The sequence below is a fragment of the Dromaius novaehollandiae genome, chromosome 26 (genome assembly GCF_036370855.1).
Source record: "Dromaius novaehollandiae isolate bDroNov1 chromosome 26, bDroNov1.hap1, whole genome shotgun sequence".
Taxonomy (NCBI): Eukaryota; Metazoa; Chordata; class Aves; order Casuariiformes; family Dromaiidae; genus Dromaius; species Dromaius novaehollandiae.
Window position 1 is genome coordinate 8,800,312 of NC_088123.1, and position 12,561 is coordinate 8,812,872.

General features: G+C 50.9%; 1 protein-coding gene across 3 annotated transcripts in view; it reads right to left on the reverse strand.

Annotated features, from left to right (window-relative positions):
* The window catches only part of ANK1 (ankyrin 1), a 70,700-nt gene that overhangs the window by 38,024 nt on the left and 20,115 nt on the right, over positions 1-12,561 (reverse strand). Inside the window, exon 1 of one of the 3 annotated variants that reach the window (XM_064497760.1) lies at positions 3,586-3,825. The exons of the other annotated variants lie outside the window; for them this stretch is intronic. Within the exon in view, the coding sequence (XP_064353830.1) occupies positions 3,586-3,609 (24 nt within the window). The 5' untranslated portion in view covers positions 3,610-3,825. Of the gene's footprint in view, positions 1-3,585; positions 3,826-12,561 lie in introns of those variants that run through there. 3 annotated transcript variants of the gene reach the window in all.

A 12,561-nucleotide genomic window follows, 5' to 3' on the forward strand; every position in this document is an offset into this window, starting at 1 on the left:
ACAGAGGCAGCCCCGCAAGGATGCACCTGGCAGCCTGATGTTGGCACACATTTATCACAACCACCAAAAAAAGCCCCAGAACTGGCAGCAAGATGCACAGTTAACTCTTGGCAACTAAGCCACGTGCTGCTGTGGGCATCCTACCTAGACTGTACGCAAAGGTCCAAACCAGATCCTAGGAGGTCTTTCAGCCACTTCCAGTTCTTAGCGCCAGGGTGCTGGAATCCACAGTGCTGCCAGCTGGGGAGGTAGCGCAATAAACCTTGTAATATGCCTTGACTTTTGTTTAAAAGAATGAAGTGGCTTTGCTCACGTGGGCCTGTGTCCAGCAGTGGGCATGGTCCTCAGGTACAGCCAACTCCTTTGATGCATTATTTCCGGCAGAGAGGACAAACCCTTACATCAGTGTAGTGGCTTACTTGTAAGACACCGGCCAACCCAGGGATTTCTCTGGAGCCAGAGCTCATACAAACCTCCTCGCCTTGCAGGCATCAAATGTCCAGATCAGCAGGTAATAATCTGGATTCTTTCTCATTGGATGGGAAGAATACATCAGCCCTGGAAACACACTGGCTGCCAAGATTAAAAGCAGTCAGAGCTGGCCTCTAGGGTCTCCCTAAGGAGATCAGGGAGCCATATCAGGGATTCAACTCAAAACGCCCAAAACAGATATCGCACTGCATTTGCCTACAAGAGTTTTCTCCCCTATCTGTATGCACAAAAACTTGACATTCCCAGTGGTCCCTGTGGCGGAAATAAAACCCTCTGGCAGGTTTCTGCCTACTGGCTAGAAGAAAGGATTCGGCAGAGCACAGCATCTCCAGAGAGGCCATAGCAGCAAGGCCTCAGGCAGGCAGGCAGAGGAGCACAGAGAAGACTCCACCAGGCACTTACTGCAAACTCAGATGAAAGAGAAAAGCAAAAGCATCAGGAAAGCTTGTCAGATAAAAGGATAAATCCATACATCCAAATATTATTCTGTTGCCATCCTCATCCCTGGCCCAAATGGTGCAGGACAGGACCACAGATCTTAACAGGACTGACAAAAGTCAAGGCACTGACAAGGAGAGGCCATCTGTGGAGGGCATCTGCCAAGTGAGCATGTCCCTATTTCATACATCACCCCAAGTAGACCGTTTGTCCATGCTGCTCTCTGCTAAGCAGAAATCTCACAGTACCACCAATCTTCCCCAAGGCACGCACTGTTGTCTGACTGACTATCACAGGCCAACGGCTCATGCTCAGCAGAGAGCCCCAGTGACCAGAATGCAAGGAGGGACCCAGCCAGCTCCCAGCAGGGGAATCAAAGCATGCAGAAACAGAAGGATCTGCTCATGTTCCTGCAGCAAGGGGCTCTTAGAGCTGGGAAGACAACTCAGCACAACCAGCAGAGGAGAAATACCAAAGCAAAGGGAGCAGAGCCCCTCGTGGGTTTGCAGGAAAGGAGGCATCTTGTCAGTTAGTTTGCATTTTGAAAATACTGAAGAAGGGGCAAGTTTTCAGATGCAGTCGCCAGTCTGGATCCTTCATCATGCACAAGCCTCCATCATTACCTAATAATGAGTAATTAGCATTTGGAAACCCACTTTTGTGCACTTCCAACAAGAAGGGTGGTTCTGGACTGTCACTGGTGGTGCAGTTCAGCGCCAAGGTTAACTCTGTCCCTGCTGAGCACGTTCATATCCTGACAGCATCTGTGTTGGTTCCCGCCTTCCCCCCCTCACAGGTCCTCTTTGCTAGATGCTGAAGCTGGAACAGGTTCAGGACTGCAAGAAGGCTGGATATCAGAAACGGCTTAATCTGTCTTGAGCAACAACTTGGGAGCTACCCCTACACAGTAGGCTCCGATTCTTCTGATAAGGATCCCCTGGTGCTACATCCTACAGCTCTAAGAAAGCTTACCTCTGTCAGTTCCCACCTGCTACTAAGGGTTTTTCTAAGAAGCAGCATCAAAATCTTGCTCTGTCATTTGCAAACCATCATTTCCCAGGTGAAATACAGTGCTGGGTCCAGCAGCAATGAGGAGACAGAGAAACAGAGGCTGCACAGGGAGATGGAGACCAGAGCACTGTTCCTTTCACAGAGAGCCAAAGCAAGGCAAGCATTAACAGAGCTACCTCTCCTGCACGGCACACCCAGGGGAAAGCTGTCACTCTCCTCTGGTGTTAGCAGGAGCCTCTGCTCTCTGCACATCCTGAAAAAGGAAAGCTATTTTTACCTCACCAGAAAGTATATAGACTGTGACTGAAGACAATACACCAGAGCCTGTCGCTCATACACTCCACCTCTTTCTACAGCATAACAGGGTTTATAGCTGGTTAGAGAGACACAGCAGAAATGCAACTGCTTGATTTTATCTCCTCCTTGCCTAATGCGAGGAGGCTTTCTTCCCTAATGCAATGCCTTTCTTCCCTGGATCCTGACATAGCTCAGGCAGGCAGGCATGTGCAGAGGATCCTGGGGAGGCTCAGAGTGGCAGGGCTCTAGCGGATTGCCACTGCAAGAAGGAAAACACGGACTGCTTTGAGCCTGCCTGATGTAAGCCAGGGACTGTGAGGCACACCTTGTCAACCTGCCTCCAGCCTGCCACGGGCTCTGCGCGGTGCCCCTGTGGTCAGGAGATGGGCTCAAGTCCAGAAATACTGTCAGAGTCCAACCCACACTGCCTGGAGGATGAAGCTTCCTTCTCTTTTTTAGGGTTGCTTATAAACTGCTCCTAAATTCTGCAGTCTGCTCTGGCTCATCCTCTACCTCTGCTTCAGCAGGGCTAGTCCACACCTGCTTTGCCTGCCTGCGCGGGGCAGACAGCTCCGAGCAGTGAGCTGTCCGTTAGGATCTGCACGCTGCAAGAGATCACAGTGCAGACCCTACACCATAGCTGCAACAGACTGCAAGCTAGCAGCGTTCGGCCAGGCTGGTCTGGCCAGCGCTTGGGGGTACATCCTCCAGAAGCCATGCAGGGAAGGAAGCATCGCCAAGAAAGCACCTCAAGCACAGGCCTGGCAATATATTCCTGCCAGCTGATCCGTAGGATTGACATGCAAGCAAGAGTCGTGGCAGCAAAGCCACCTGCTCCTCAACAGGGCTAGTGCAGCACCGTGCCTAGAAAGAAATGTCATCCTGTGCACCTGGTCCAGAGCTTTGCTGGATAAAAAAAGATACGACAACACAAAAACCAACACTTACCATTAGAATAGAGCAAAAAAAAAACCCCAGTACTGGGAGGCACCTCCCATCTCCCAGTAAACCGGTGGTGAGAAGGACAGAGGTGAGCACAGCACCAGGGGGACCTGGGAATCCTGGATTCAGTGCCAGGCTCTGCCGCTGTCTCCCAGCACGACCTTAGGCAAGACCCCAGAGACTAAAGGGCAGCAAACCCTTTCTGCCATTCCCAGGTCCATTTAGACTGCAATCTTCTTGTGAAAAGGGCCATTCTCTCTGGACCACACTCGGGTCCACGTTACTGGCCAGGATATATTCATATTCCTGCATGCAGACGAACACTCGGACAGCTGACCTTATTCCTCTTCCCCCAGTGCTGCCCAGTGAGCCCCTTACCACAGCTGGAGCTGCCCAAATACTCACCCATAGGTAACGCAGGCACGACATCGCTGCAGAAGAAAGTCAGGGCCCCCCGGATAACCAGGGTCTGCAGGTCAGACGAGCCCGCTTACGCTGCAGCCAAACCAAGTGCAAGCGGCAGCGTGGAGGAGGTTTATCAGCAGCGGGACTGCTCCCTATCACTGCTCACACGGGCCTGCACGCAGGCGCAGCAGGGAGGCTCCTGCCTGGGGTCTGGAGATTACAGGGTGACCCACGTCAGGGGCTTGGGCAGAGCTGCCGGGCTGGACACGAAGCGTTTGGTGGGTGCTGCGCCCGAGGCACACTTCATAAACGTATCTGTGAACCGTAAACAGGGTGGAGCCCACGTGCTTGAGCCCTGCTCGTCAACCAGCACAAATGAAGACGAAACTTCAGAAGTACGAAACAAAATAAAGCTCCTCCATGGCCAGAACACCGCTGTCTCCGGGTTTGTGCTGCACAAAGCATGCCGGGCCCGAGGCAGTTAACATAACCGGTCTCCGCAGACCTCGGCCAGGGCACAGTCCCAAAGTGAGGGACACTGAGGAGGAACTGAAATGGCAAATAACGTCTAGCGACAGCAGCTCCAGGCCCTTTGCAGGGCCCGGGGCCTACTGCAACACAATGAACGCGCCCCTTCCCCCCTTCTACCTGCACAGCAGACTCCTGCTCCAGCATCCCTTCAGGAGATCCTTGCTTGCAGCAAGAAGGCAAGGGGTCCACAGTGGTTGGTGCATGCCCTCTCTGAAAGACACGCAAGGAGTCACACCAATTGTTCGTAGGAAGAGACCTCCTGGAGACAGCTCCCACCCTCCCTCCTGCCGCACGCTCGGGCACAGGATAGCGAACCGCCAAGCGATGCTCACGGGGCACTTCTGGCTGGCAGAACCATCCCGCTGTTAGTAAAACGTGCCAGTGCTTTGCTAACTCTGTTTTGGGTCCAGATGCTAAACTAGGCAGTCTTGACAAAGCAGTAGGGGAGTGCAGGGGAGTTGTACAGCTTGGTTTCTATTTCTAGCTCCTGTTTACCAGGTCCTTGTTGTGAATGACAGATTCAAGAGGCCAGGGTGCTTTCTCCCAGGCACCGGGGCCAAACAGGTGAATGAGAGGCCCTGAGGTGTTCACATGTGGGAAGGCCTAGGCAGAATACAAACAAATACGACTTGTAGCACTTGCAGCTTCAGGAAGAACAAAAACAGCTCTCCCGGCTGTATCTTCACTGGGGAATTCCTATAAAACAGCCCAGCCCACAACTGAGAAAGCTTATACCAGCTGGGAGGCAGAAGAAGTAGATCAAGACAACCTGTTAGGACAGAAAAATGCTTTGCATTATGTAGCGATGGGGATTTTTATAACTGAGCAAATGCCAGGTCGAAGCATTAGAACAAAGTGGAATCCTTACCTCAGTATAAGGAAAACACCTTCCCCTTGTCCAGTGCAATTCAGTACTTCCCTGGAAGTCTGGGATCCCTCAGATGTTTGACCTATAACAGAGTCCACCTCCAATACAGGCAGAGCTCAAGTGTAAACACTCAGAAGGATGGGCACTGCAACTGTGGACTGGCACACTACATTTACTCCAAAAAGCACTGCTGCTCTGAACCTACAGAGCAACAGCATCAATATATCAGATATTGCTTTTTTTTTTTTTTTTCCTGCATAACTGCATGTCATGAATGCAAATAAGAGTCCTCTGCACTTTGGAGTCAGGACCTTACCCATCAGAGCTGACAGGCCTTTTCGAAGTCCCTGGCTTAGCATACTGCAGACCTCCTTCAGGCCCTGCAAACACCCAGGTAACACACACTCTTGAAAAAGCCCTAGAAATGGGACCTGCGTGCTCCAGTTCATTCGGGGCTACCTCATACCACACCTCCGGGAAAAACAGTGTAAAAGCACCTGTGAGACCTCTCCACCTGTTTGCTGAACAAGTCCTCCCCCGCTGTTTTTATGAGAACTCCTTCAGACAGAGACTAGGATTCAGCTGTGATTTGTGCAGCCTCTGGCAGTGGTAAACGCCTGGAGATAAGGAAGAGCGGCTTTCCTGAAAATGGTGCAGGGAAATTCAGGCATGGGAGCATCTCCCGGGTGGCAAAGCCACGTCCTCCTCCTCGGGGTGGAGACAGGCCCCGTGCAGGGCAGGAAGGGACGCTGCTTTGGCACTTGGCTCCTGCCTAGGATTCCCTCATGCATGTGGCACGCCCAGAGCTGCACCGGCCGTGCCTGAGCGAGGGAAACCCCAGGCCGGCGTGCAGAGCAGGAAGTGGCTGTGGCGGCGGTGGGGTACCGTTACGGTCACCACGGGGTATATCGGCTCCTGCCTAGCAGCCGTGTGGTTGGCGGAAAAAGGAACTGCCCCAGGTCCCCACCACTCAGCCAGAGCATTTCTGCAGCCGTGAGAAATGAGGAAACTGCCAAAGGAGAAACCTTACCGCCAGGCGCTGTCCTGACCAGCCCAGCCACGTCAGAAGCCCTTGCTCCCCTGCCCAGACCTGGGGCTCTGCCCACGGCTGCTGCCGGGCTCCCGAAGAGCCAGCTGCCCCAAGCAGCACCACCCAACCGCCCCGCACAAGCTTCCCTGTGCATCGGGGAACGTGCTCGGAGGCAGCTGAGGGGTCCTGGGCTATCAGTGACGTCCACGCAGGCTGGCGGGCACAGGACGGTGGCAGACCCACAGACCAACAGCCGAGGAGGATGGGCATGTCGCATGGCACCAGATATCTGTCTTTAGGCAGCTGCATGGAGGCCACAGGGTCAAATCTATCAGCCACATGTCTACAGCTCCAGAAATGACGGTGGTTGCAAGAGCGTGAATGGACGGGGTCCTGCGAGGTGGCAGGGAGGCTTGGCCACGGCTTGCCCCCTCCCCAGAAGAAGGGGAAGAGCAGAGCTCCATGCCTCGAAGCATGTAATACACTAAGATCCACTGCTTTCCTTGGCTGTTTGTAGAGCTGATGCAGGCTTCATCCCTAAGGGAGCTGGTCTCTTTGCTACATTAATTGCAGTCCCACATTAATCACATCTTTCTGTATGCTTCCCCGATCCCTCTACTAGATCTCATCTCACTCACTAGCACCTCGGTTGAGGCAAACTCTGCCTCTGAAGCTCCCCCTGACTGCGGACAGGTGAGTTGTACATAGCAGTGATGAAAGTAACTCTCTAGATCAACTCACTTTACTAGCATTTTGTCACCATCCTCTTGCCTGTTAGATCTAACAGCATCATCTTTGACACAGCTCACAGTTCTGGAGAAAACAGCAGTATGGGCACAATCTTGTTTGAGAAACCAGAGCCTGGAAGAGCATGCAACTTAATGAATACAGCTCTAATAAACTAATAGCTCTTAGTCCCAAGAGCTCTTTCCATTTCCACAAAAACACCTCGAAAGCTTAAGTTCTCAGGCAATTCCTTAACACTTGCTTGTTTCCTGACCCTAAACTGAGGTTGGCTGGGTGGCTCGTGCGCTAAGATTTTACACCATGTCTTTTCCCTAGCGGCATCTGAGTATGTGAATGTCTCCTTAAAGGCCTCTGAGATTCTACATGTCAGCACCGTGTTGCCCCCACAAAAGCTAACACAGAGCTAAATCAGAGCTCTGCAAAGGTTTACAATGGACACAACAGAAACTCTAAGAAAGAGCAAACTCATGGGGCAAAAGAGCAGACAAGAGCTGCAGTGAACAGTAGCTGTCAGCTCCTACCTGTGCCCCTTTGTGCACTCCATGAGCTTCAGGGGATTTTTGCAAGCAGGGGTTCCAGTGTTTCCTAAGTGCTGTTCCCTGGATGCTACAAAATCTATCATACACATGAGAAAAATAATTTCTCCCTCTGCTGTCCTGTGATAGCTCTAGGATGGGACTCAGCAGCCCCCCAAAATAATGAATTCCATCAGCAACTGCAGACAGAGCTGGTGGGGCAGAGTGAAGCTGTTTGGCAGGAGCAAGAAAGGAGACCTGTAACTTCTCCTTCAGCTACAAAGAGTTTTGTTTTTTCCAGGATACAAAGTTCTGCCTCTGACCTTTTCCTGAGAGACTGTGAAGAAACTCTTCAACTGCACTATGATGTAGCTGTGAAGGAATGCAAGGCTCCTTCTTCTGTGCTGTTATCTCCCATGTAACTAGAGAAGCGATCTCTGGGCACCAGCAATTTTGCTGTCTGCTGCCAGTCCATCCTCAGCTGTTCTTTTCCTTTCACTGAAGGGAATGAGCAGTGTGGGCAGCAAAGAGCTTTAAACACCCTGCCTTTGGGAAGGGTAAATATCTGTCTTTAACAGTGTGCTTCATTACCTTGAGGAAACTGCTTTTCTCACAGGAATTAGATGCAGCCCCTCCTGTGTTCGGCAGGTCGAGAAGGGATGCTAAAGCAAGTCCAGGGCTGAAGTCCCTGAAGGAGAGCTGCTCCTCTCTGAGCGCTCACTGCAAGGACGAGGGTATGCCAGGGGTTCACCTTCCTCCAGCACGTCCCCTTTCCGCTTACAGAGGAAAATGCTCCTGGGCTTCCATCATCTGCTGAGGCCCCAAGGAGCAGCCAGGTTCCCCAGCTCTGGTCAACAAGCTGTTACCTTAGGAAACACGAACGCAGTTTTAAAGCTGAGTCAGCAGCAGAAGCTGAATAATTTAAGTCCTTAGCAAATCTGTTACTGCTGCCCAGTCATGGATAACGGGAGGTACTCGACTGCACACGAGGAGAGAGGCGGGATGAAAATCAGTGCAGCTGTCAGGCTGCTCCCTCCTGTTAAGAGGGAACAGCAGTAATACCGGGGAAAATATGCAGATTACAATGCTCTGCAGTGCTGAATTAAGCACTCTTTTGCTCAGAGCAGGCAGTCCTCTGAGCACAGCAAGGCTGAGACTTGCTTTTCTGTGTCATTTGCTGTTTTTGGCATGGTGATCCATAATTTCACAGGAAGTCAATGGGTGCCTCACCTTTCGGACAACTAATCCCTCAGCTTCCAAAGTGCTGGAATCATCAGCCATGAGCAACAGAGAAAGCATGTGAAATATGTATGTCCCTTCAGACATCCACTCTTTAGCTTTCTAATGGAAGAGGAGCTATACAATGTTATGTAGTGGGAGAGGGGCAAAGATTTGCTATGCATAGACTTTCCAGCTTTTCCTCTCTCCCTGCTTGTCCCATCTCTGAGAGGGAGGGGTGGGGGAAGCCAGCTTACAAGTACTTCTCCCCAAACCACTCAAAAAACCAGCAGCCAGAAGCATGGGACAGATGACAACCTGCAGGAAAACCAGTGGATCGGCCTCACAAACCCCAGCAGATGAAGGAAGTGTCTCCCCCTTTTACCTCTGATCTAAGAAACCCTTTCATGGTCTTACCTTAGTTCAGAAGTGTTTGAGCTGTGGGATTCCCAAGGGAAATCCAGAAATATAAATTGAATAGATGCTCTTAATGTTGTGTTTATTGAGCTGTGCAATGTCTCCTCCAAACGGATGATTTCAGATACCAAACAGCTTTCTCTCTTACTCCAAGAGACAACTGCCCAGTGCCACCATAACCACAGCTTAGTCCCTGGAAATGCTATGAAGCTGCCTGGCTGCTCTGCATGAGCGTAGTGAGGGCTTAGCTCTGTGCTGTCCTGGCTGCAAAGGAGGAGATTTCTGCACAGACCAAAAGTGTTCGGCACCCTCTCCATCCAGCTCTCCCATCCGGTGGACCAGAGGTTTAGCATCCATGGTTTTCTTCTCCTGCTGGAGGCCAGCCAGTCCTGAGAGCAAACAGTATCCCCTAGCTCAGCCTGAATCGCCGAAAAATCCCAGCTCTGGGAAGTCGGTTTGGCATTATGCCCTCAGCATGGGCCAAGGGCAAATCACTACTTAATTACTGCTTATGGTGCAAGTTTCTTCTTTCACTCCGGCAGCTGCCAGTCTGAAAGACCTAACAAGACTCCCATCAGCCTGCAGGTAATCGGTCCCACCTACTGATCCTGCTGGTATCCTGCTGTAACTGAGGGATTACAGCACCACCAAGATCCTTAACCGCGCTGCCTGTTTGGGGATCTCGGGATGGAGAGACATCCAGCACTTGGCTGCGGTGCGTGCCTGGAGGCAGCGCAGACCGACATCCTGCGCGAGCAGATGAACACACGGTCCCACCTGGCACGCGGCACGCTGCTCCTCTTGGAAGGAAATATTCTGCTCTGCTGCCGAGCCCTGAAGGCGGGGAGCGAGAACTCAGGTCTCACCCCACCCTTGTGCCTCCGCCCCTTTCAGCTGAGCTTTACTCTCAGCAATCGCCCGGTCCTCGAGCCCTGCAACATCCCCAGATGCCACGGTCTGCACCCTGAGATCCTCCTGTCCAGTCACGTTCGTTCAGGCAGCTTGACAGAACTTAGAAACCATTTCTGTAAATGTCTTCTCTTTTTATTTTCAAATAATTTTCCTCTGGGCTTGTACCAGCAAGAAAATCTTCTGAGCTTGAGTCACTCTGTGGTGTATGCAGTCTTGTTGCCTGCTCTCTGGAAGGCACAGAGCTCACCAAGGAGAAGAAGAAGTCTCTCTTTTAATATTCACAGCAAGAAACAGAGTGAGCTGCGCACCTGTGCTTTGACACAGGAATTGTCTAATGTTTGATGAAAGGCTCAGATATCAATAACAAGGCAGGAAGGTCTGCACCCAGAAAAATTATTTCACACCACGATCGACTGCAACTTGTTGAGCTTTTTCCTCTAGGCAGACATGGCACACAGCTGGGCAGAATTAACACAATGAGGATCAGCAAGAAGCCTGGTGGAGCTGCAAGTGCAGCCCAGCTGTAGGCAGGAGGCAAGTCAGGAGGCAATATCAGTGGCAGTGCTGTGCCGCAGGTTACTGTGAACTGATGGTCACAGAGTCAAGGCACAAACAAAAATACACAAGTTGTTGGAAGTCTCCATTCTCTACACATCTCTGATTGACCTGGGTCTTTAAGCATCCTTACATGGGAGCTGGAACCGCAGCTCGACTGCGTTATGCCATCAACATCAAAGGAAAACAAATTCCAAGAATATCTCTGAAAACAGTAAGTGCTAGTAAAACCCATTTGTCACTAATATTTGCTCTTGGGGATTATTCAGGGAGAGCCACTGAAATTGTCATGAAATATTTATCCTACAGCAGCACATGGAGCCAGACTTGTCCCACTATTCCAGGTCCCTCACAAATAAAGCGCTGACCTTCTCCCAGGAGGTCGGAGCCTCACTTGCCACTGAAAGCAGATTCCACACACGCTCCCAAGCTCACTCCTCTCTTTCCGAGCAGGGTGTCTAAGGGGATTGTGACAAGGTTAGACCACTCACACCGGCAGAGCCGGCCCTACACGAAAAGCCCTGGCCCCGGCAGCCAGTTTGTGATGTGCGCAGCACTGCCCCTCTGCAGAGGGGCCCCCACAGCTGGACCTCCTTGAGAAGAAGCTTCCAAGAGAGACCACTGATGCCTGGGCTGGGCAAACGCCAGGGAAAACAGTTTCAGGGAGTGGAAGTTGGGCCCAGAACTGCAACCAGAGCTGAATATTGCTTCCGCTTACGGGCCAGAAAGAGTGTCAAGGACAGGCCCTCCACAGCTACAAACACAGAAAATGCAGGCTGCAGATTCCGCCTTGGCCTGAGATGTCCGGGACAAGGGCCATCCTGTTTCCCATTACTTTCCTTCCGGTTCTGACTATTTTGATGCTTCACTGTTTAGCAGAAGCATTGTCATATTTGCTGTCTGTGCAGTTATTTTACCCAGACGCAATTAATGCTTGTACAAAAAGTTCAACCCAATGAGACTTTTGAGAGGAAAGAAGAGGGAAAACCATTGTTTTCTCCCGTTTCCCAAACTATAATTGAAGCACTTCATATGTAAGCGTCTGATCTTAAGGCCGTGTTCTACACCACCACGGGAAGTTGCAAATGAAGGAGGCAGTCAGAGGGATTTTCACGCTTAGCCCCATGCACCCATTAGTTACATTCCTCGCTATCAGAAGGAGCAGGGGCCAGCTACGTCTTGGCAGGTAAGGTGCATGGCTCCTCTGCCTGCAGTGCTGGGCTCTGAGAAGGACAGGTACTGTAAGGCTGCAGAAGCCAGCTCTAAGCATCTTCTTCTTTCCGCTAAGAAATCCACTAAGAGCAATAATCCTCCTGCTGAGTGACCGTGAATGATACGAGAGCCGGGCATGCTGACAAGCACAACAAATGCTACAATGCCTTGGGTTTTTTTGTTTAAGAAGCAGACCAAAAAGATGTAATTGTTTTCAATTTGCAGAGAGCAGCTTTGCAAAAACATTTCCAGCCTCTCAATCCTGCAGTCTTTGCTCCTCCTAAAGGCCTAATCTGAAGCTTCGGAGCAGAAAAATTCATGCCCTGAGGTCTGGGGTGCAACTGCACATTCCTACTCCTTCCAGGAGAGTTCGGTCCCTCACAGACAGCCAAGATCTAGGAAACCTGTAGGTTTGCTGATCACCTTGCTGAGCAAATGAATGAGCCAAATGCTTTCTTGCATGCAGATCCATCCCACGTTCTGATGACCAGTTACCATGGATTTATTTATTTCTCAAGCACCCCAGGCATGCCTGGGCAACATGATATAAACTTTACAGCAAGAACCCAGCTCACACTACTGAATCCTGCTCACAATACAGCAGCCTGCACCTCTCTCCAATTACTGCGTGTTCAGAAGAACAGTTTGGCAGATCTGCAGAAAAATCCACTTGAAATCTTAAATCCCATGAGTTCCATCTAAGGATAATTAATGAATGATTCAGAAGAGATGTGCACATTTCTGTTGTATGCCCACAGCCCTGCTCTCACTGATCAGCGTTTAGGATGATTTCATCTTACAGTAGCTTTTCCTAAGGTTTAATTGAATTACATAAGATGCCTCTGGATGAGCGAAGCAGAGACCCTGATATACTCACCCCTACTACTTTGGAAAGTGAACAATTCTGCAGAAGAGGAGTGAGGACAGAACTCCACTGACCCAGCAGAGTTAATGGAAATCTCGCTATTGTT